Raw genomic sequence first — 24,871 nt, 5'->3', positions numbered from 1 at the left:
GAGGGAAGAGTCTTTTGCTGCAGAATTACAGGGATGTAACGCATGGCCCAGAAGTTCAAGTTTTGTTTCTACTGAGGCTTTCTTTAGAAAATATATATAGTTCTTTTTCAAAATTATTTTTGAAATTATTTTGAAGTAGAGAAGACTCTACTTCCAGTAACAGTATTTTCATTGTTTTAACTTAAAATAAATTTCTGTAGAATTTTAACTTCACAGAAAGTTTGGCATTGAAATTTAATATTAAAAATATTTCTAATCTAATTGTTTTAACAGTTCAAATTAGACAGACTATTTATAAATGGTTTCCAATAAAAGAAGCAATGCTGTAATCTCATATTTTTGAGCAATAAATATTTATTGATATTTATGACTCCACTCAAGAGTTGAGTGGCTTTTCCCTGGAAAACTTAAAATTCTATTTGTATCAATGGCCTTTTTGTCCCTATCTGGCACGTGGGTTAGAGACCGCTGCACATTGGTCCTTTTGAAGAAGTGGACACACTCAGAACTGACTGATAGAGACAGGTCCTTCTGCATTTGCATTTTTAAAGAGATCAGATAGGCTATATGTAAATGAGAATGCCTGATAGTAAAGTATCTTCCTGCGATGTGCCCATTCCAGTGCGTTGGAAGGAAAGCCCAGTAGTTGACTCAGGATACAGGAGAAAGCTTTGTATGTAAGAGCACGCACACAGGAGGCAGCAGCTTTAAATCCCGTTCTGCCACTTTCCACTTCTGGCAATGGTGGTGACAATGGTGGTTGAGAGCTGGTGGTGGTAGTGATGGTGTCAGCTGGAGTAGTGGCTTCAGTGGCCCATGTGGGGGTAACAGGGATGGACTTATCAGGAATACCCTAACCCAGTGGTCGGCAAACCACGGCTCATGAGCCACATGCGGCTCTTTGGCCCCTTGAGTGTGGCTCTTCCACAAAACACCACATGCAGGCACTACCTCGATAAGGAATGTACCTACCTATATAGTTTAAGTTTAAAACATTTGGCTCTCAAAAGAAATTTCAGTCGTTGTACTGTTGATATTTGGCTTTGTTGACTACTGAGTTTGCCGACCACTGCCCTAATGGACCCAGAAGACAGCCATGGCCAGCATACTACAGAAGTGGCTGTTGAGGTTGCCAGATTCTCTAGCCCAGCAGAAACTACTTTCTGACTCACCGTTTCACCCTGGATGATGAGTATAGCAGTGAGTTTCACGGGCAAGGCCGGATGGCCGTGGGATGCCCGGTCTCTCGGCTCTCGCCCAGATAACCCTACCCGCTCCCTCCCTTCTCCCTAGATGCTCTGGCAGCTCCTTCCCAACCCTTTCATTCAGCCTGCAGGCCAGTCTGGGCTCATCTGGTACCCACGGGAATACAGAGGGTGGGACAGGCCTGCAAGCAAGAGAGGAAGGAGGGCCTCCTACCCCTGCAGCCGGCTCATTCTGAAAACGCAGCCCTGCTCTGCAACTGGCTCTTGGTCTCTGCCAGATTTCTAACGCTAAGGAAACCTGAATTTGAAAACCCAACTCTGAGCATGTACAAAAATAACCATTGAAACAGATGTGCCAGTGTTCCCTCCTGTCTCTCCCGGGGGCTCAGACTTCGCGCTGTTATGCGGAACATCATTCTGAACACCAGAACGCTTTCGGCTTTCGCAATTCCAAAAACATCTTTTACTCAATTCTATTTTTCTCAGAGTCGTATGCCTCACAGCCTTCTTCCACCCACCTCCACATTTCTCAGTTAATCACTTGAACATTTACCGACAAGCCACATGGCTCTGTAGTTACTTGCTTTGAAAATAAAGCCATAATAGTTTTTATGAAAATTGGGTAAATATCTCCGCAATGCTATTTTCGTTGCCAGTCCCAACATGGCAATTACTCATGGCAAGCATCCAAAACATCCTCTTAGACTTTCAAGTTTTCACTCAGTGTCATTACTTTACACAGCGTTTAGCCGAACATTGTTTTTCACCCGAGCTGCTCCAGGCCAGATCATTACAAAGAGCAAATTGGGATGCATCCAGGTCACTGGGAGAGAGGTGGTTAGAGGGGTTGACCACAACCACTACTGAAATCTGAGGGGGGCAAGCCAGAGGGTGGCTGGTCATCACTTCATCCATCCCCTTTGATGACCGATATGTGGTCCTCTGGGCGGCCGTAGCTCAGGCCCGCCTCACAGCAGGGAGTTCTCCACCCCCCACCCCTTCTCATTCCCTAACTCTTCATCTGGAAGAAAGGCAAACATTATCACTGTGTGGGTGGTTGTTCAATGCCAAGCACTCTACTAAGGGCGAGGTATAGCAACGTTTAGGAGAAGCTGTTGTGGTATGCATGACTCTAATGTACCAGGGTTGGGTATTAGAATTAATAATACTGTTAGGTTCAGCGTTGACATACAGAAAGCCAAGTGCATATATTTTAGTTAACCCTCAAAACAACCTTGGGAAGGTGGGCATACTCGTTCTTCTTTTTTTTTTAATTGATTTTTTAGAGAGAGGAAGGGAGAGAGCAAGAGAGAGACAGGGGCATAGATCTGTTCCTGTATGTGCCCTGACTGGGGATCGAACCGGCAGTCTCTGTGCTTCAGGACGATGCTCTAACAAACTGAGCTCCCTGGCCAGTGCAACATACTTGTTCTTGTTTCCATATTTCCTAGAGGAAACTGAAGCTCAGATGTCTAATCACTAGTCCAAGGCCACATGCCCAGTATAGAGCAGATCTAGAAACAGGGAGGCTTATGCTTTTTTTACTCTGCCACGTGACATTTCTTCCAGATGGCATTTCTGGCCATGAGGCTGGAGGGAGGAGAGAGCAGAAGTGGCACCTTTAAAAGGTACAGCTATAAACTTTCAATTACAAATAACTCTTTTAAGTGTTTGCTTGTCGGCAAAAGCATCTTTTATATACTGCTCACAAAAATTAGGGGATATTTTATCACTTCATATTCATTTTAAATGAGCAGTATATGTCCGTCCCTCAGACACGTGGGAACCCATGGTGCTTCCTCTTGAATTTGGAATGAAGTCCTCTCGATCTCCTTGGCACGGCATATGAAAGGGGAGTTCAGTAAGTGTTCTTGGCTTGGCTGTTGGATACCATTTCTTAACCACTTGTAGACTTTCAAAGACCTGGATTCAAATATTGCTTCTACCTGTCTGCGGTTGATTGGCCTTAAGCAAGTTCCTTCACCTCTTTGAGTCTCCATTTTCATGTCAGAAAATCAGGAATGCGCTGTTTCTCTGGGTTTTTTTCTTCTTTTTTTTGTATTTTTCTGAGGTTGGAAATGGGGAGGCAGTCAGACAGACTCCCGCATGCGCCCGACCGGGATCCACCCGGCATGCCCACCAGTGGGCGATGCTCTGCCGCAATCAGAGCCATTCTAGCGCCTGAGGCAGAGGCCACAGAGCCATCCTCAGCGCCTGGGCAAACTTTGCTCCAATGGAGTCTTGGCTGCCGAAGGGGAAGAGAGAGACAGAGAGGAAGGAGAGGGGGAGAGGTGGAGAAGCAGATGGGCGCCTCTCCTGTGTGCCCTGGCCGGGAATCAAACCCGGGACTCCTGCACGCCAGGCTGATGCTCTACCACTGAGCTAACCGGCCAGGGCCTTCTCTGGGTTTTGTGAGACGTGTCAAACATGCAGTGCAGCACCTAACACAGGATGCAGTCATCTAATGCCTTTTAGATTTTTTAAAAGTTGTTGATAAGGAAGCACATTTTGAGTGTTTACCATAAGCATTATCTCAGTTCATCTTCACAATGTCCCAAGAAATGTTTACCTCTCATTAGCTCCATTGTGCTGATGGGTAAATCGAGACCCCACAGGGGGAAGACCATTTTCCACATCCCAGCACTACATAATCCATTTCCCAAGTCTGTCTCTTCCCAGGACGCAGTGATGCCTTCCCAGCTTCCCAGTACCAATTTCCTCCTTATTATAAAGAATAAGATTATATAATTTATGATTGTTTATTTTTCTCTCATTTTATTCCTCAACATTTTGTTCTATAGTACAACTCGAGAGTACCTTCTGGTCCTAGATTAATAGTGTTCCTTATATAGTGTCATCATAAATTTATAACTTTATAACGGCCTGGGCAGGGAGGACACGTGCTTCCCGTCCATGAATTGCATGGCTCATACACATCGTCATGTCCTCTACTTTTTATTCCTCATGTGCTACCAATTATATAAACACACACACACACACGCACACACACACGCACACACACACACACACGCACACACACACGCACGCACACGCGCACACACACAACTGAGTCCAGCATCTTTTTACCATGCCTCACTATTTTGAGCAATTTTGTTTCCTTTTATGGACACTATTTGGCACCTTTGTATGCATACACTGTAATTAATGAGAAGCAGCCTGAGAAAAGTAATTGTCATAATTAAGGATTAGAAAAAAATGTTACCCGATTGTCAAAGTCCAACATTAGGTCAGCTATGAGGGCTGCCTGCTGGCCTTCCATCTGTGAAACGTGTTTGCCGAGTCGTTTGCTTTCATTCGATGACCATTGCTCCTGCTTTTTATTTCCCTCATATAGGAAGTAGTAACTCCCATTATTATGTTAAGCTGTTTCCTCTCTAGGACATTGCTGCAAGCTCGATCTGTGCATTTCCTCTGTCACGCTCATCTTATAGATCATGTGTGTGCTTCCTGACACCATCGCAGCATTGATGGAAACTATTAGCGTGTCAGTGCAGCCTTGGCAGAGGAAGGTTACGTGGTCTAAAAACATTTCCTCCTCGGAGAACTTTTCAGTTTCACGGGATGCTGGATGGCTGCTCATCGTAGTGATTTTTCACAAGCAGTTTTCTTGAAAGACCTAGTTAGTGGGTTGGGGGTTGGAAACAGAATTGCTTTGACATTTCATTTCTGGACATGGACTTGAATGTGGCTTCCATCAGCCGGTGATACAAAATAGTTCCATCTGATGGCTGCCTTGTCTCTACAGTGAACCAGGCCTCTTAGATTCATTTTGCCTGAGCAGGTGTTCACGTCACACGGAAAATGCTGTCACCTCTGACTTTCACCGATGCTCCAGGGTTAAGTGTTTTCAGCTGAGTTGTGGACTTGAAAGAATTCACCTCCACCCCAGCCCCCAACAGGGCCTTTTAATCAAACCTTGGTGGAGAGCAGTGGTCCACCACATAGCTTATCCTGTATCTGTCAGTCACATCCAGGGGCTAATTTTGAGAGGAAAGGGGACATGATTTGTCCTCTGTGATGTTTCACAGCTCCTCTAAGCCTCTTTATCTCTTCAATGTATAACATCTTTGTAAGAAACAAGTTCCATATGTGTTGTGGGGTTCTTTTCCTGCCTTAGAGAGCAGTGTTTAGCATAGTTTGATCTAAAACTCTTTCTTACTTTAAGAGACGCCCCTTGAAAATGTTCTGAAATTTATTGTGGTAATGGTTGCACAACTCTGTGACTATACTAAAAATCATTGAAGTGTATATGTTAAGTGGGTGAATTCTATTGTTTATGAATGATATCCCAGTAAAACTGATATGTGTCTGTGCATACACACACAATTCCCCTTGGTTCAAAATTCTGATTTTTAATAAACAAGCCCATGTGCTCAGTGTTATATTTTAACACTTGTGGTTTGTTTCATAAACTTTTATTACTCTTCTGAGCCTTTGAATTTTCTAACTAAAGATCTCTAATTTTTGCAGTTTAACCTTCTGTACATTAATTTATCAATCAACAAGTACATACTTAGCATCTCTTTTAAGTGGCAATGGTGATAGTAGGATGAGAGGAGTTTCTGTCACAGGAATTATTAATAATAAATTAAAGTAGCAATTGGAACTGCAGCCATTCTGTTGGCTAAGCACAATGGTGATTTGACTGTGATTGTGGTGACAGGGAGGCAACAATTGAGTCCCTGCTAATGGCCCAACAGGGGAAGGGGTTGAAAAGAAGGAAGGAGTGGTTTACATTACAAAGGGATTGTCTGAGAGCTGTTCAAGTGTGGTTCTGAGGGAGGTCAGGCTGGAGACAGAGGGGATGATAACCATGGAGCTGTCCAGGGCATCTCGGGGGCCTAGGCGAGCACCGTGGCGGACTCGGCCCAGCTGAGGGCAGACCCGGCTGGCCCTGCCTCGTTCTGGTTGATATAAAAGAAATGCCATGAGAAGATAATTGAGCCAACCAGGAGGCCCGTACCGGTGTCCCAGAACTGAAAATTGACTGTTGGAGCCGTCGGAATCTTGGCTGAAAAAACTCCTGGCTTCACTCTGACCAGGGTTGGACCACTCTTTGGGAGAGTCAGACTGCATCGGGAGTGTGTGTGTGTGTGTGTGTGTGTGTGTGTGTGAATAAAATGCTGTGATTGGCAGATCCATTGAAAAGAGTAAGTTCTTGACATCTGTTGAACTCCTCCTTAAGCTTGCACATTTCCAAAAAACACACCCACGTGCCCCGCTCTTACCAGATGCTTTAGGGTATATAATTAAAGAAAAATAACCTAGACCACAGTCCATATTCCAATTGCCTCATTTGTTCCAGTACTGTTCTTTCTAGCAATTTCCCTCCAGCCAGGGACCACGGATTCCATTTAGTTCGCATGCATTAGAGAGACAGAAAGAGTACATGAATATGAGGAAATTAATGAGGCACAATGTTAAATATTGATGGATGTGGGTACAGACACGTTCTCCCTGTGTGACCCCTGCTGACCTCCGTAGCCCGGCCTCTTAAGTCCTGTTCTCTCGCGCCTTCCGCCGCAGCCCTGTTGTCGTTCCTTTTGTTCCTCAAATGAACCAAGCCATCTCCACCTTAAGACCTCTGCTCTGGGGGGGGGGGGGGGGGGGCTCTTCTCCCTGAGCCGGATTTGGCTGGCTTCTACGTGTCATTGAGTTCTCAGCTGAAATGTTACTTGCAAGAGAGGACATTCCTGTTAACTGAAGTAATGATCCAATCACTTTCTAGTTCCCTGTTGTAATTCTCTGCCCAGGTTCATCACTAGCTGATCACTTGCTCTGTCTTGTTTATCTGTATATCCGTGCTCTCCAAAGAGCACGAGGTGCACACAAACTATTTGTGGACCGAGGGTACTAATCTAAAGGCCCAGAGACAGGAAGTCGTTCTCTGCTATAATAAGGAGTGTTTTTGATTATGAAATACCAACACAAAATATATCGATTCAAACATCTACTGTCTGAAAAATATATACGTACACAAACAAATTCCAAATATGAAAGTAGTCTAAGTATGTAAAAAAGAAAGGAAATACATGAAAATAAGAACTTATTATTTGGGGAAAATGAAATTATGAGTAATTTTTCCTTTTTAAGTTTTCCTAGCATTCTACATGTGGTTCTATTGGTTTTTGTTTTTTTGTGGGGGGTTTTTTGTGACAGAGACGGAGAGAGGGACAGATAGGGATGGACAGACAGGAAGGGAGAGAGATGAGAAGCATCAATCATCAGTTTTTCATTGTGGCACCTTAGTTCATTGATTGCTTTCTCGTATGTGCCTTGACTGTGGGGCTACAGCAGACCGAGTAACCCCTTGTTCAAGACAGCAACCTGGGGCTCAAGCCAGTGACCTTTGGGCTCAGGCTAGCGACTATGGGGTTATGTCTATGATCCATTCCATGCTCAAGCCAGTGACCCTGAACTCAAGCTGGTGAGCCCCTGCTCAAGTCGGTGACCTTGGGGTTTTGAACCTGGGTCCTCTGTGTCCCAGACCAATGTTCTATCCACTGCACCACCACCTGGTCAGGCAAGACTAATAGACTTGAAGGATGAACAGATAAGTAGGAAGAGCTTCTAGGTTAAGGAGCAGAATGAGCAAAGACAGTAAGGCCCCGACAAGTACATAGGAGACAAGCCTAGCTGCATGGAAAGCTCACATTGCGGGGGGGGGGGGGGGGGGGGGGGGGGGAGTGGGAAGTGGCTGGGGAGAGTAAGATAGGCTCACATTTTAGATCTTAAAACTAGGCAGAGAGAATTAGACTAGAAGTGGGAAGAAATAACCGGTTCTTGAGGAAAAAAGTATCATGGTGGCCTGGGTGTTGTAGGACAGTGCAGGGGGTGCCAGTTAGGAGGGGTGACACCAGTGTCCAGCTGGTATTTAAGGCAGACATGAAAATCAATCACAGCTCTGCTCTGCTGAGCCCTGGCCTCCAGCCTGCCTTCACCCAGCCCCCCGTCCGTCATCACTGGTCGGTCAGGGCGGGCACACGAAACTTCCCTGCGTTCTTGTGCGCGTGTTGTCACAGCAGAGGGGAAGTCTGGAAGGCAGAAGGCAGGAGAAGAGATGCCAAGGCCCAAAGGATGGACTTAATAGCTCTGAGAATAGAAGCAAGATAAGTGTCTTGAGATGTTTCTTTTGTGTTTCTAGGGTTTGTATTTTAATTAGAGCCAGAAATAGAGATCTCCTTGTATAACTCATTGTTCAGTTGTTGGAGAAAAGTTCTGCTTTCTCAAGCTTTGTCACTGATATATAGTTTTTAGGCAGTTGCTTATTAAGATATCTTTTCTTAAATATTTAGTAAACTTTGGGACAGACATCGCAAGAAATTATGTGTCATAAAAAGACTCTCCCCTGTTTTTAATCTACAAAGATTTAGACGCACCCGCTCTGTCCACTCGTGGGAGTTAACTGTCAGAATATGTTTGCAACTACTTCTGGGGTGTTTTTTTTTTAAGGTTTTGTTTCGTCTTGTTTTATAAGTTGTTTTAGGTTGCTAAATAGCAAATAAAATTAAAAATAAAATGAAATTGTCTCATCCTTGGGAGGAGGAAAAGTTTCTACTCTGTCAATGTGTGGGCTGTAAGAGAAACAGAATGTTTATCTTAGCTGCATTTTAAAGATGGAAAATAAATTAGCAATAGCCAAAAGGCCTCCTTCTGAATAACTTATCACAACTGGGAGAACATAAATCTAGTGGCAAAACAACTCTCCTTTCTAGGCAAGTATTTCTTGGATGGGTCTGAGAACATATAAACTGCCATTTCTATCCACTTGATTGATTCAAGGTAACCTCCCCAAATCTCTAATTCAAGGTGTGGTTGCTGGGACCAGTGGCAGATGAATTTTTTTTATGGATGATCTTTTTGTTTGTTTGTTCTTATTTTCCTTTTTTATTTTCTATGATTCGTCATCAAGAGCTTACAAGACCCCATGAAGAAGCTGGCTGAGAGAGAAGAGAGGAAGAAGGTCCCCCAGCAGGAAAGTGACGAGGCCACAGAGGAGCCGAGTCAGTAAGTCACAGGTCTTGTCTTGACAAAATCTTTGTTCTCACAGGTAAGGGCAGCGCAGTCCTTGCTGACCAAGTCTGTCGGGGCCTCACCCCCCAGGGTAATTGCTTTTCCCACGCTTCTTAGAGTAGATGCATTAAAATTTAGATTAAACCCCCCAGCACACATTTCTATTAGACTGGGACTCACCCCAATAAGAGACCCATTTCTGGGGTACTTAGAAGGGACACACCTGTGAGGAGTCGAGTGAGGCAGGAAAGGGTTGTGTCCCCACTGCTGCCTGGCTCTCTGTCTGGTGGCCACAGCCCCCGCATTCTGCTGGCTTTCTGGACTCTTTCTGGTCCGTTTGTCACCATCACTTAGTAAGATCCTGTCCTAGATAGGAAATCCCCAGGCTTTTGTCTCAAAGAAGGAAATAACCTATGAAATTGCCTTGTAGCTCATCTCGTACTTCAGTGTTGTTCTCCGAAAGTGTTGAGTTTTGACATGTTGTTTTCTCCTCTGTGAAGCAGAGAGCAGGAAGTGACGGCCCCATCTTTGTTCCTTGCCTCTTTACAAAGAAGGTGCTTCCAGTCATTTTAAGTACTGAGGGAAATGTTCTATGTAGAGGGTGCAAGCCCTCTCATACAGCAAGGGGAAGGTTTCCATGTGAATGTCTTTCTCTATTGAGATGTCAGAACCTGCAGGAGCGGCATTAACCTTGAACGGGGCTGACTTGAGAAACCAAAATAGATTACCCCACCATTTGCTAGTCCTTTTCCACACAAAAAAAATTAGATGACAGTCTTGTGGCAAAGCAGCCTTACATTTTTACTCTGTTTATAAATAAAGTTTCAAATATATTCATCATTTATATCTATCTATCTATCTATCTGTCTATCTATCTGTTTAGACAGTTTAATTGCACCCACTACCACCATTTTTAACACAAATACTAGAACACTTCTTTAGTGCAGAATGGAAACAAGTTTTTACTGTAGAAAGGTGGTAAAATGGGATCTCGATGTAGTACAGTTGACATATTGGGGGAAGCAGTTTAAGCTATTCTTAGTAATAAAAAAAACCATGTTAGCTTCCAGTTAGTGAGTACCTTCTACTCACCAAGCACAACACCAGGTGTTTGATTTGTTATCGCAACTCGTTCTCATGATAACCCTCCATGATCCGTGCAGGCGTCTGTCTAGTGCGTGAATGATGGGTGTGCAGCTCAGAAAGGTTAAGGGACTGCCCACCACGCTTGCTGGAGAAAGAGCCAGAATCTGGAGTGAGTCCTGGAATCTTCTTTCACTCCAAATGTTACTACAATCAAAATAAAGCATGACCTTCCTTCAGAAGGGAACTCCTCAAGATCATCTTGATTAGTTTTAATTAATTTCAGATTCCTGCTTTATTTTAGTACTTTGTTTTTAAAGGCTCACAAGCCTAACCCAGGAACTATTTAAAATGACAATGAAAATGCAACAAGGATTTTTTTTTTTCAGACAGGGCAAGTAAAGGTGAACCAGGATGGTAGAGGGGCAGTTCGGAGGCACTGGCTGAGTCTCAGCATGGCGGTGTCTCTGCCATGAACCTACCCGTGTGTGGTCAGGGCGGAGTGAGGCGACAGTCTGCGATTGAGAGTGCTCCTGCCCTCAGCCTCGTGTGCTTTTAGCTAAACTACTGGGATGTCCTCTCCTGTGACACCCTTGTCACAGCTGCTTGCCCATTTGTTTTAAACTCTGTTTTCAAAAGTGATAACTTAAGTATCTACCTTACTTTTTACCTAACCATCTAGATATTTACAGAACACATGTCTTACGACAAAAACAGATTCAGATGTTAAGATGCTACTAACAGCGTTGAGACAGAAGAAAGCCCACAAATTTATTTCTTCAGAAAATAGCCTGTAAATGTCTCTGCAGTCACGTGTGTGTGTGTGTGTGTGTGTGTGTGTGTGTGATAATAGACATTGTATAGAAAACCTGGCTGTATCATAAATATAACATTTTCAGAACTAGATTACTAAATTTTTTCTTAATTTTATTTTAAGGTTAATTTCATTAGAAGAAGAAAACCAGCACAAGGAATCCTCTATTTTTAAGAGTAAGTTTTGCTTTTTATTTAGAATTGATTCTGAAGTACTGCTTGCTCAACAGCCAACTCATTATCTTTTTTGGCAAACTACCCCTAGGCCTTTCTTCTCTTCCAATTGAGAAAAGTGTGTATTAACATGCTTTCAGTTGTAAATTTTCATAGCTCAGTGATGTCGACCCTATAGCGTTAGAGTAAGAGGCTGTATACTTTGAACCAGAAAATAGCATCATTAGTCACTTCAGCAGCAACCCGTCGGGGGAGCGTCCACAATGAAGACTTGGCAGAGAGCCGTTTCTTCTACAACAGATGATATCATTTCTGCTATTACCACTACTCGTTCTAACTGCTGTTTGGGCTGTCGTGATAGTTTTCATAAGATCCCATGATTACATCGCATCAAGTATGGTTTTCATTGTGTTGTGGGGTGGGTGCCGGTCATGGTTGGGAATAGACGCTGCTTTCCAGGTGATTTCTGGGCCTGTTATGGAATGAACAGGACACCACAGTTGTACCTGTGGTCGGAAATGGGCTCTGAGCCGTGGCTGATGATACCATGAGCTGTGAGTGGCTCGTCAGCTGTCGCTGCCTCCTGCCACTTCTGCCAGTTCTCCCATTGATCCATTGTCACATGAAGGAGTAGATGGAATAGTAATTAAGGTAGAACTAAGGTGATGTGATGCTGACCCTTCCACTCAGACACAAAATCCTCAGACAAAGGAGAAGGTCTTACCGGTGATGGGAAGAGAACGCTCATCGCCCAGCCCTCTGCCCAGCCTGGCCCTCCCAGAGACTTGTCTGCCTCTGCCCCGTTCCGCCCTTTGCTACAGCACTTGGCCTGGCCCAGAGATGGGAGGAGGTGCCGTAGACCCTGAAAGCTCCCTCTTTTCCATCCTTTTCTCCACCCTCTCTTTCCCTTGTCTTCTTTCCTACTTCTCCGACCATTTGCTTCACCTACTTGATTCTTCTCCCACTTCAGTTCTTCACTTGCTTTTCTCCAGTGCGCCATTCAATAGGAGAAGAAGAAAACCAACCCTCGCTGTTTGCCCTCTTGGTTAGCTTCCATCACACGTTCACGCATGTACGCCTTCACTTATGTACTTTTTCATGTGTTCAACAAAAGTATATTGAGTGTATTACAACAGATGGCACATCTGGGCATGCAGTGGTTCACCAGACATAGTCAGAACGTGCCAGGATGGCGCTTACGGTCAAAGGGTAGGCAGGCAGGTGGCGATTTAACAACTGTTCCTGTCCGTGCACAACTGCAGCTGCGGTGAGAGCAACAGGGGCTCTGGGCATGTGTGATAGGGAGATGTCACCTGTCTGAGGGATCTGGGAACTAGCCACGTCCAGTGCTGTTGCAAGACTGTCAAAGCAAAAGAAACAGCCTAGGCAAAGGTTATGAACAAGGGATGACCGAGAGAAGGTCAGAGGCACAATGTTCTGGAGCATGAGGGAGGGAGCAGGGGGCAGAAGGAGACAGAGAGGCAGGTCAGCCTGGTCTGTTGGCCAGGTAAAAGCTTTCTGACTATTGAGCCACACCCTCCAGTATCAGTATCCCTTGGGTACCAACAGCATGAATCACGTTAAGCCAATCTAGGTAATCAAATAAAAAAATATTAGTTCTGTGGGAAATTGTAAATTCCAGTTTATTATATCTATATAAATCATATTCATGTAACTTATGACAATATAATCAGAATTTCTTCCTTTTTCTTTGTGTAATATGTTTACTTGCTTGTGGCATGTGCATAATATTTTGAGATTATAGATGTTGATTGCCATATATACACACACACACACACACACACACACACACACACACACACACACAGAGTGAAATCCATTAAAATGAAGTGTCATCTTGTATTCTATGACCTGCAGAAAGTCCAATGGTCATATGAGCAAACCAAGTTTTAATCCCATTCTATTATGTATGTATGTACACATACAGACCACTTTATTACTTAGAGCAGTTTTTGGTTCCCAGCAGAATTGGGCAGAAGATGCAAAGATGTCCATATACTCGCTGTGTGCACACATTCACCTCCCCCATTATCAACACCCCCCACCAGAGTAGTGCATTTGTTATAAACTGATGAACCAACGTTGACACATTTGATAATCCAAATTCCACAGTTTACATTAGGGTTCACTCTTGGTGAACCTATAATCCATGGGTTTTGACAAATGTATACTGACACGTGTCCGTCATTACAGCATCATACAGAAGAGTTCGCCTGCCCTGAAAATTCCCTGTGGCTTCCCCTGTTCATCTCCCCCGCCCCTCCCACTCCTGGCACCCACTGATGTTTTTACTATGTTCGTATTTTTCCCATTTCCAGAATGTTGTAGAGTTGGATTCATGCAGTATGTAGCCTTTGCGGAGTGCTTCTTTCACTCAGTAACCTGCCCTTGATTTCAGTCAGGCCTGTGTGGCTGACGTTCATTAGCACCGTCAAGCAGTAGTAGTCTATCACTTGAGTTGCACATTCGTCCACGGAACAACTGTTAGATCAGTGTCTTACAGTATTTTACTGAACAAAGCAAAGATTCAGGGTGGTTAACTCAGCATTTGCTGAGCACCAACAGCTTGAGTAAAACATAATTGGAAGGCCCCTGCTTCTGCATGAGTGAGTTTGTGGCTGCCATTTCTTCCTGAAGCTGTGTGTTTACCCTGCACGCGATAGTGTGCGAGCACGAACCCCATTCTGAACCAGTGATGACCAACTGCATGTTGTATTTACAGCTGAAGGAAACAGTGTTTTATCTGCCTTAGAGAGAAACTCTGCACACAATGCATGCTCAGGTAACCCAGATTAAAAGAAATGACTCCGTTTTAACCATCTGACTCAAACGCCTTACAAAATAAAACTAACTCATGATTTTGTTTTCTTTCCTCTCCTCAAATGGACTGATAGATGAACTATTAAACACGAACCCCAAGGAAGGTGGTAAGATTTATGCATTTCTTTGGGGTTATAATTGGTTTAATGTTTTTTAATACCTGTTTTGCATATAGGAAAATGTGATGTTTATCTTTTGAATAGGTGACTATCATTTGTCTTCATAAATGAATTTTATTCTGCTCCAGCACATTAATATGTATTAGTATGTGTGGCTCTGTCATCCTTAGTGTAATTAGTTTCACAATGTCAGACTCCTAAAGCTAAAAGTTATAATGTCAAAGGTTGTGTGTTGTAGTAGAGAAAGCATGGCTTTCAGAATCAGACAGGCCTGGTTTTGATACCAGGTCCACCCTAAATTATCTGTATGGCCTTCTGTTATTTGCTTCATACTTAAACTCTCAACCTGAGTTCTCATTTATAAAATGGAACCAATAGGAACAGTCTTGCTGCATTATTGTCAAGGCTGGAGATCATATATGTAAAAGGCCTTTCATGGTCTCTGACATAGGGACACTCTTCATTGGTAAACAGTGGAGATAGTAAGACTAGAATCATTGTTCTGGTGGTAGCGCCACTGAACCATAGTGAAATTCAGAGAGTTTGCTGGCTAGGTCTCACACCTGAGTTTACCAGACCTAAAATCGATTATCCTGAAGAATAACCATCCAAGAGAGAATTCAGAACCACAGATTTGTGTGAGACAAGCATAGTCTTAAGTAATCCCAAGAAATTGAGTATGTGACTTAGTCATGACATTTTCTCCTGATCCTCCCCAGGGTGTGCTTCTAGTGGCTCACCAGGAGTCCTCAATCCCCCCGAGACTTGGGACCTTGCTCCAGAACACCTCTTGTCCTTGGTGCTGGCGCGTAGTCTGCCCTGGTCTAGACTAGACAAGAGCCAAGGTCATCCTCCAGACTCCAGTGAGCTAGAGCCAGTGATTTTTCCTGACTCATTCTGAGCTTGACTTGGATTTAAGTTACAGAGTGTGGGAAGAGGAAAATCTAGAAAACAGGGCACTGATTGACGTTTTTTCAAAGATGGAAGGGCAGCCAAACTCTGACGTTCGGTTTCTAGGGCTGAGGCAGGTAAACCTGAGGGTGGAAACCCCCTTGGCTCTTTCTCCAGGCAGCAGTATATGAATGCCCATGTCTATTTTATCAGAATGACTGCTTATTTATAAATATTGAAACCATACCAGGTTATGAAAGTCATGAGCACGTAGTTAATGCAAATTGCCGTTACCTGGCCTCCATTCTTCTGCACACTTTCCCACCTTGGCTTAAGGGCACAACAGTTGGATGGAATAGAGTTGGGTTTGTTTTTTTTTAATAAATTACTTTTTTGGAGAGGGAACTATTTGAGTTTTACAAAGGCAAGATAAAGGCTATAATATAACAAGCACTAGGTTCTTATTACCCAGAAAATATTTTTTAAATAGATGGTATAGTCATATCTGTAAAAAACAAACAAACAAGAAACGATAATAAAAGGTATACAGTGAAGGAACCCTCACTCCCCGTCCTGCCCCCCACTCCGTTCTCCATCCCCACGTTCCCCTCCCCGCAGTTACCCTCGGGCATTTTGTTATGTAGACACGAACAAATATGATTCTGTATTCTTGTGCTTCTCCCTTCTTCCCCTCCCCCCCCAAAAAAGGTCGTTGGTTTTTGGGGTTTTGACTTTTTTCACTTGGTAATGGTAGCACACTAGCCCGGGGACATGCATTTCTTCACAGAATTAAATCAGAGCTGCCACTGCCCGAGATCCATGCTTACTCTCATAAGCTTCCTCCAAAGCACGTGCCAAGACACCCTGCAATAAGGATGCCATCTTTCGAGTTTTTTAAAACAATTTTTCTCTCATTGGTTTACACTCCTAGTCTTTGTTTCACACAACGGCAGCACTGAATTTTACTCTGAAGATAGAGAGATAAATGTGCTCTATCCCCTAAATGTGAATTTTCCCCCCTCAGGCTGAAAAATTGATTTACAGGTTTTCTCAGTTAAATGCAGCGTCACATGATTTCTCCTTTCCTTGTATCACCACCGACCCACAAAGCCGTCCTGTAGGCACGAGCCGTGCCTTCCCACTCTCTACTCCTGGGCAGCACCAGCTGCAAAATTAACATGGCCATGAGTACAGAAATAGCCTCACAGAGAACTTGGGATGACCGAAGAAAAGAACACTCAGTTAATTGGTTGACTTCAAAATGTGTATCCTTCGTAAAACTGCCAGATAGGCCCCAATCCTGAATTAAAACACATTATAATATGCAGGACATTAAACAATCAAGAAATTAGAAGAGCCTAATCCAGGGATGGCTGACTTTACAGGACAAGCACCCTGCTGCTTGGGGCTGGTCCACTCCCAGTGGTAATTCCGTTAGACCAATCATGGCTAAACTGTGGAATAATGTCATCAAAAAGCAGGCTGCTTATGACAACAGCGAGGAGGCAATTCTTCAGGACCCGTTGCCCAGCAGATCACGCTGATTCAGTGGACAATGAAATGTGTTTTCTTCTACTAAACAGATAATGTAATATAAAATGTAATCTTTGGCCTGTTTATAAAAATGTCTTAAGTTGAAAAAAAAACAAAACAAAACTGGGTGACATTTTGAGATACTTGCCCTGACAGCACCTTGTGACCACATGTAACAATCCCAACCTCAAATCACAAGTTAAAACATATAGAAGTCTTTGTTTCTCTAAATTGGGCCAAGAAAAAAACCCATCAGATAACTGAACAGAAAGCAGTGGTTTAAGCACAAGAGAGGTGATGAATTCAGCTCACCGAAATCTCATCACTTGGCCTTACCCAAAAGATCCCCCTTTGGGGATAAGACTCACTGAACCGATTTTTTAAATCTTCATTGTCCGTATTACAATTTAAATGTTTGTCTTCTGTGACTTCCTTGGTTACTGCCTTCAGACTGAATGATTCTAATTTCTGGCCAAACATCAGGATGACTGAGCAGCTCACTGTGTAGCTCCCATAGCTCTGAGAACCTTTAGTCCATAGTAATCACATGTTTCTATCTCTGGGCCCACGTCCTCCCAAGTCATTCAGAACCTTCTGCAGTTCTCCTAAATAGCTGACCAGGGAGCTGATTGCTTCGTCACAGGCAATGTGCAAATAGTAAGCTATTATCTTCTCCTTAGCCTCTTCTCCCTGCCTTCCTCAGCACCCTCGGATGAACTGCTGTAAAATTATGGTGCACTTTTAAAACCAGTACTGTCCTGACTTGATCACCATGTAGTCAGTAGTGTGCTATGTATTGAATAGATTAACCCTGCTCCCGTGTTCAAGTTTTTCAGTAAAACAATTTGCTTGTTAAGATCTAATGCTATAATGAAGACACATATTTATAAATGACTTTTTCACTAGAAGTAAGTTTTTAGAAGAATTCTCGCATTCCAAATAAGTATAATTTGTTACCAGAGCTTTCTGTGATGAAGACTGTTTGTCTTGTTAGACGTTGTTGTGAGGTCATTTCCTGCCTGTCCTTCCCCCGTTCTCTCGTTTGGGGGATGAGAGTGTTGGCGTTTGGGGTTTTCACGTGTGCTGCAAGCATGCAGCCTTTACAATTAGTCATAACGCGGAGAGTGGGGACCAGGGAGAAAACCAGAGAAGCGACGTCTTCCTGTTTCACACACAGATGAAGGTGACTGAGGTGACATTTATCTTGTTTTCCTGTGCTCTCATTTTTGGTCTGTGTAGTTATGTTTCCATCTTCTGTGTTCCTAATTTATGCTGAGGTCATGAAATTCAGTATGATTTCAAAACTGTTATCTGCGGGGGCTGCCACACTAGCTTTCTGTCACCCACACACTCTGTCTGAACTTGAGAGCTTCTTTTGTATGTCGGTTTTCACTCATTGAACACTCCTTGGGCCAGACTCAGTCAGAGCTCATTGGTTCAGGATCAGTTTTCCTGAGGAATGTTTTCCTAGGGGCATGGGGCTTTTCCTTGTGAATGCTTGGGCAGTGCCGGGCAAACATGCCGAGTGGTTCTACCCTCTCAGCCCTTCTGCCATGGCGCCTGCAGACAAGGGCTTTGCTGGGCTGCCAGGAGAGTCAGCTGACCTTAAAAACCCTCACAACTACCAAAGCTCACCTGCTAGTTTGTACATGAGCTCGCGCATAGGCTCTGAAGTGAAAGCAATGTTGAGAAAACATCTTACCCCGTGAGCCAGGCGTCTCCAGCCAGACAAGCTGTAAGTCAAAGTATATGACCTTGGGCAGGTGCCTTTTTCCTCTTTTGTAAAATGAGGAGACGACCTCTAAGATCCCTTTCAGTTGAGGATGATTCTTCTCTTAGAGAATCTCACTGGGAGAGAGCAGTCGGTTCCCAGACAGAAAAACATTGTTGAGAAATGGCCAGCAGAGTTGTTTTGCAAATCACAGGCTTCCCTGAAAGCAGTTTTGATGAAAGGGCTGCACTAGAGCTTGAACTTGACCATGGAGGCCCTGATACCATTATTGGTCAGAGGGAGCCATCAAAGATTTGGAGTAAGAGAGTAATAATCTCACAGCTGAACTGAGCAAGGTATACAGTGGGAGGCTGCCAGCAGGCTCGCCAATGGGCAAACCCCAGAGGGTGCCAGGTGAGATTGGAACCATGATCATAAGTAAGATCTATAGACAACAGGGAAGGAAGGTATGACGGCTTAGGAGGATACCTGAAAGGCAACCCGAGTAGGAAGACACAGCATGAAGTCAAGAAGCTAGGAGGACATCTACGAGAGGCACTTCATGAGGACTCTCAGGAGGTGACAGCATTCCCAGAGTGGGCGGCAGGGCCAAGTGCTATGGAGGGGAGGCCTGAGAAAAGGAAGCTGGAGTTGGCCATGAGGAGCTATCTGCCCACCAACCTTCAAGAGGCCACTTCAGGCAGAGCAGGCTCCCACTAGGAGGGGGAGGGCATAGAGAGGGTTCCTCCTAGAAAGGAAGAGGGAACGCATGAAAGATCATAGAGTTGGAGGCCAGGAAGTGAGAATTTGAGTACTTTTGTAGTAATGTCTGTGGTTGGGTTATGTGATCTAAAAGTAAACATGGAGACAGAGCTTTCAAGAGCAGGAAGGGGGCTTGGAGTAGTATCGGTGGGTTTGACACCTGAGAGCTCTATAGCCTTTGTTCATCCTTTAAGGCAAGAGCAATAGGATGCCATAACCCAGTAGCAATCATTTCTCATCTAGTGGGTAGCAGCAGCAGCTATGACTTCAGTTGTATAGCTCTTACTAGAGCTGCTCTCAGAGAGCTTATCATATCTGTGTGTGTGTCCCTGTTTCCTCACAGTTGAGCTCAATTACTTCTAACAAAAAGGAGAGCATGATTCTGAAGAGCCAACTGACTAGTGTTATTTTTCAAGTCTTGGCTTGTCTGGTTACAGATCCAACCTTGCTCTTTTCTGCTTGTAATTAAGTTCTTCTTACAAGTTATGTAGAGTAATCTCAAGCATCTTAATTATCAGGGAAATAATTGGGAGGTTCCCCTGTTTTCTGGTTCAAGTCAGTGCCAGTTTCATTGCTCTTAGCTAAGTAGTAAGTTCTCTTCAAAAGAAAATGTCCACGGTGCAGCCTGCTTTAGCTGTTATTAAAAACGAAGACACTAAATAGGAGGCCAAATCTGATGGCAGACCTCAGACTCTATTTCGAACCAGCTTTAGACAATATTATCCTCACCGTGGGTCCTTTTCTCATTTCTATTATTTAAGAGTGAGTTTGATAAGATACAATAGTAGTCAGGAATCTTTTGGGCAGAAGTAATAGAACCCTTCTCTAAATAGATTAGCATTAAAATAAAAAAGAAAAGGAACTAATGTACTGGGTGTTGATTGGTCCATGTGACCAGAGATGCACAGTGGTGATTGGCTTCAAGCAAGAGTGGATCCAGGACTTGAGTGTCATCAGGATTCTCTCTCCAACTATTTTAATTTTTTATTGATTGATTTTGGCAATAGAGGAAGGGGGGAGGGAGAGAGAGAGAGAGAGAGAGAGAGAGAGAGAGAGAGAGAGAGAAGAACATAGCTTTGTTCCTGTATGTGCCCTGACCAGGGATCGAACCGTCAACCTCTGTGTTTTGGGACAATGCTCTAATGGTTATTCGGCCAGGGCTCCAACTCTTGATGCTGTTTCTCTCTATGCTTGGCTCTGTCATCGCCTAGGGCCTCAGAACTGTATTTTAGAACTTGGAACCCCAAAGAAAGATAGAACCTCTTCCTTCTAGCTACATATACCAAAGTCAGGGAAGCCTCTGGCACATGCCCACCCCTAGCCAGTCACTGTGGCCTGAGGAAACTGAAGGACTCTGGCCAGCCTAGGTCACACGTCCACCTGAATGAGATGAGATGAGGCATCTTAAGTGGTGTCTCCCCAAGATCATGTGGAGAAGGTGTTTCCCCAGAAAGAGAACCAGAAGTTAGCCACCCTCACAGAAGTCCACTCTAGATGCCCCCATGGCACCACACAGTAAAAACAGAGAGGGTTTTTTCAGTCTGTGGTTCTTTGGGGAAGGCTCGGAGGTCATTATTTGTTGTTGCTAATGTTAGCCACAATCTTCCCCGGACTGACATGTACCTGAAGGCAGGGACACCTCCCCTAGGGTTTGACTTAGCAGAGGGCTGTAAAGTGACTTCAGGAGGAACAGCCATAATTAACAACATTCATTTAAAGTCACCTGTGTCTCTAGGGTCTACACATCCGTTTTAATGGATTCCATCACAATGGGTTTGGTTCGGTAATCACCTGGTTTCAGCCAGGCCAGGAAGTAACACATGCAGAAAGGTTTGCGCATTTCAGTCTCAACAGAACATAGGAAGTTCAGCTGTCTGTGAAGGTGTCTATCAAGCGGGTGATGCCAAGAGAGGCCGAGAGAGGGAGGGGCCTGCATGCAGGAGACGCTTGTTGGTGGACACACGGGGCCTCACCAGGCTCCATCGCTTCCTGAGATAGGCGGTGTCGCCTTGCCTGCCGCGCCTTTCCCACCGCACTCAGGCCCGGGTCCCTGCAGTACCCGGGGACCACAGAACTGCCTACGAAGCTTTTTAGTAAAACGCCATCCTCCCCATCTTCTCTCAGCACACCTGCAGGCTGCAGCTCGGTGCAAATTTCTGCGATGACACAAACAGTAAGGAGGCTTAAATGACACAGTTGTCCCACTGAAGGGACAACTTGCCCCTATTTATAAACCACAGTGATGTAAGAATGGCTAGACTCCTCCCCTTCCTGACTTCTAGCCAGTCTGCTCAGCGCATCAAAAATCTCCTCAATCTGAGATCTTCATAGAAACTGTGGTTGAAAATAGACCCAGCAAAGCTGACAGAGATAAGTTTTTTTTTTCTTAAAAAGCCTTCACTTAATATTTGTCTCATCTATATAAGGAAAACCTGTTCAATTCACTGGATATGACAGCATCAGAATTGCAGTTTTAGCTCAGAGCCACTATAAATGGTGACTGTCCCTTCTGTTCGTGACTTACCACAAAAAACATTCACAGTTTCCAGGCGGCAGTTAGCCACCACAGCAAAGCCACAGCTGATAAAACCAGCAGCCTCCGTTTCCAAAATATGTGGAAAACTTAACGAAAGGTCTTGTTCCAGGCTTTCTGGTAGTAATGCCCCCATTCTGCTTGCTTGCACCACCCAGAACTTTGTCAGGGTTCTGCAAGAATGAATCTCTTAAAGTTCTCCTTCTGGACTGTCTGTGAAATTGAAGGTATATTTATGTTTTGTTCTTCCTCGTAATACTCCAAGGGAGGCATTATGAATATAATTTTATAGCTGGAAACACAGAGGCCCAGAGGGGCGCGAGGGCCCTGCTGCAGTCATACGCAGGTCCCATGCTTGTCCCCACCCTCTGGGCCTGTGTCTCTGGCCCATGGACCTCCTCCTCTGGGCGCTTCCATGGTTTGCCCTGTTTCCCTGTCAACCTTTCCCTGATGCCCTCAGGCAAACCGGACCCACCTTTTTTTTGCTCTGTGCAGTTGGGTTGCAACCAGTGGTGGGATTCAAATAATGTAACAACCAGTTCTCTGCCCTAATGACCATTTTAAATATAAAAAAAAAAATGATATACCGAAAGATAGTTTATTATTTCAGGCGCTTAAATAAGAACAACAGAAGACGTATGCAAAACTAGATTATAAGAAAGAATTTTAAAATATTAATGAAAAAAATTAAATAATACCTAACAAAAAAACAATAAAATTGTTATTTAAGATATTTCCATATTGTTTCTTGATTGGTGTCCTCACTTGCAATTTTTTTACCTATGGATGGAATGAACATTACTACAGGCACTTAGAATATGCTGTTGTGCAGATGAACATGAAAAAAGAGTAAGGAGCCTGACCTGTGGTGGCACAGTGGATAAAGTGTCGACCTGGAAATGCTGAGGTCACCGGTTTGAAACCCTGGGCTTGCCTGGTCAAGGCACATATGGGAGTTGATGCTTCCAGGTCCTCCCCCCCTTCTCTCTCTCTGTCTCTCTTCTCTCTCTCTCTCTCTCTCTCTCTGTCTCTCCCTCTCCTCTCTAAAATGAATTTAAAAAAAGAGTAAGGAGTCTATGTAAACACAATAAATTAAAATCAATTAAATAAAAAAGAGTAAGGTAAGGAGTATAAATTTGTGATGTCCACACTGGGCGGCTGCCCAGAAATCCACCTTAGAGAGAACCCTGATTACAAGTGCCATTTTAACAACCGGCTCACTGAACTCAACAAAAAATTAGGTAGCAGTTCTGCCGAACCGGTGCAAACCGGCTGAATCCCACCACTGGTTGCCACAAGGGAGAGAGGCAAGGATGACTTTCTTGGTCATCACTGGACTTCCTGGCCTCCTCCGCCCTCCTCTGCCCTGGGCCGTCGGGGTGTGCGGAGGCTTCCCTCCCATCCTGGCTGGCAGGAGAGGCTGCCATGTGTCCTGCTGACTGTGGAGTTAGGGTCTGTTGTGGGGGAAGATCCAGGAAACTGTACAAACAAGCAACACAGAGCTCCAACATGCCTTCAACCCTGGCTTTTTTTCATATTTATAGAGAAATTTGGGGTAGTAAATTTGCTTTTTGTATGAAGGTAAAACCAAAACCTTAGCATTTTTTTGTGGAAACAACTTCAGTGCAATTCTAATGATTCTCAGAAACTAGCCTTGCTTAGAAGGAAAGGTGATGATGGCTAATGGGCCTAGAAATTTAATTCTGAAATTTCTTAAGAGAAGTAACAATGGGGTTGACTTGTATTTTGACTAACTTGTTCTTTTTTTTTTCTTTTTATATATTTTTTATTAAGTGAGAGGCGGGGAGGCAGAGAGACAGACCCCCACATGTGCCCCAATCAGGATCCACCAGCAAGCCCCCTGCCAGGCATGCTCTGCCCATCTGGGGCCACTACTCCGTTGCTCAGCAACCAAGCTATTTTAGTTCCTGAGGCAAGGCCATGGAGCCATCCTTTGTGCCAAGGGCCAACTTGCTTGACCATTCGAGCCATGCTGCAGGAGGGGAAGAGAGAGAAAGAGGGGGGGGGGGGGGAAGAAGCTTCTCCTGTGTGCTCTGACCAGGAATCGAACCCGGGACTTTCACACACCAGGCCGATGCTCTACCGCAGAGCCAGCCAGCCATGGCCAAGTAACTTGTTCTTAAATCTAGCCATCGCCCAATCTGTCCCATCCCAGCCCCCACTGCATTATTTCCTGAGAGCCTGGGCCCTCGGTGGTGATGTGTTTTGTGTTGTCTTCCTTCAATCAGCTTGCCTGGGCCCAGTGGCAGGGTCCCTGGAACCAGAAGGTGCTGACAAAGATGACCTGCTGCTGTTGAGTGAGATCTTCAACGCCTCCTCCCTGGAGGAGGGCGAGTTCAGCAGAGAGTGGGCCGCTGTGTTTGGGGACGAGCGGCTGAAGGAGTCAGCGCCCACAGCGGCCCCAGGAGAGCCCGACCCTAAGCCCCAGCCGGGCTCAGGATTCCTGCCTTCGCAGCTTTTAGACCAAAACATGAAAGACTTACAGGCCTCGCTACAAGGTATGAACTACAGGGATTGAAATGGTTTTTTTGTTTGTTGGTTGGTTTGTTTTTCATTCTTTTCTGTTTTGTTGTTAGTCCAAAACACTAGTTTTTTCTTCTTTGTCTTTGTTTTCTGATATTTGTTTCATATCTAGTGTCTTTTTTTTTTCCACTTTTGTAATTTTCTTTTATATCCAGTGACTTTTTAGCTGAAATCTAAGACTCACATTCCAGCTCTAAGATATGTTGCAGGGTTTTAAGTCTATTCCTTCTCACAGGTTTCTCCCTGTATTAACAATTTCTATTCATAAAAGGTGAGAGGGGGAGGTTCTCAGTCTCATTGTCTGATTGGTTTTAGATGTTTCCGTGGCCACTGGAGAGGATCAGGTTGCCCACACGGTCCGGCCCTGTTGACTTGGCCGGCCTCGCCCGGCAATCACCCTCACCACGTCTCCCTGTGTTCTCTCACAGAGTTCCTCACACCCCATAGCCATGCCGTTTCTGAGTGCCCACTGACGTTGCACTGGGCCTCTTAACCCTATTCACACCTCCTCTTATCTCGCTCCAGCACCCTTCTGACCCTGGCCCACCCCTTTCCTGAGTGTGTCCTCAGCTCAGCTGTTTCCCTCCTGCCCAAAACGCATGGCCCAACAGTCACGCGCCTCCTTGGC

General features: G+C 44.5%; 1 protein-coding gene across 15 annotated transcripts in view; it reads left to right on the top strand.

Annotated features, from left to right (window-relative positions):
• ICA1 (islet cell autoantigen 1) overlaps positions 1-24,871 on the top strand; it is a 162,753-nt gene that overhangs the window by 123,556 nt on the left and 14,326 nt on the right. For 10 of the 15 annotated variants that reach the window (XM_066239591.1, XM_066239598.1, XM_066239589.1 and 7 more), the window contains 5 exons: positions 9,139-9,233; positions 11,260-11,312; positions 14,053-14,112; positions 14,225-14,257; positions 23,949-24,218. In XM_066239591.1, coding sequence (XP_066095688.1) covers positions 9,139-9,233; positions 11,260-11,312; positions 14,053-14,112; positions 14,225-14,257; positions 23,949-24,218 — 511 coding nt within the window. The remainder of the gene's footprint in view (positions 1-9,138; positions 9,234-11,259; positions 11,313-14,052; positions 14,113-14,224; positions 14,258-23,948; positions 24,219-24,871) is intronic. The other 5 variants (XM_066239604.1, XM_066239590.1, XM_066239593.1 and 2 more) reach the window with 4 other exon arrangements.

The sequence above is a fragment of the Saccopteryx bilineata genome, chromosome 7, assembly GCF_036850765.1.
Source record: "Saccopteryx bilineata isolate mSacBil1 chromosome 7, mSacBil1_pri_phased_curated, whole genome shotgun sequence".
NCBI classification, from domain to species: domain Eukaryota; kingdom Metazoa; phylum Chordata; class Mammalia; order Chiroptera; family Emballonuridae; genus Saccopteryx; species Saccopteryx bilineata.
The sequence above is the reverse complement of the archived record's forward strand: the minus strand, read 5'-3'. Positions and strand labels throughout refer to the sequence as shown.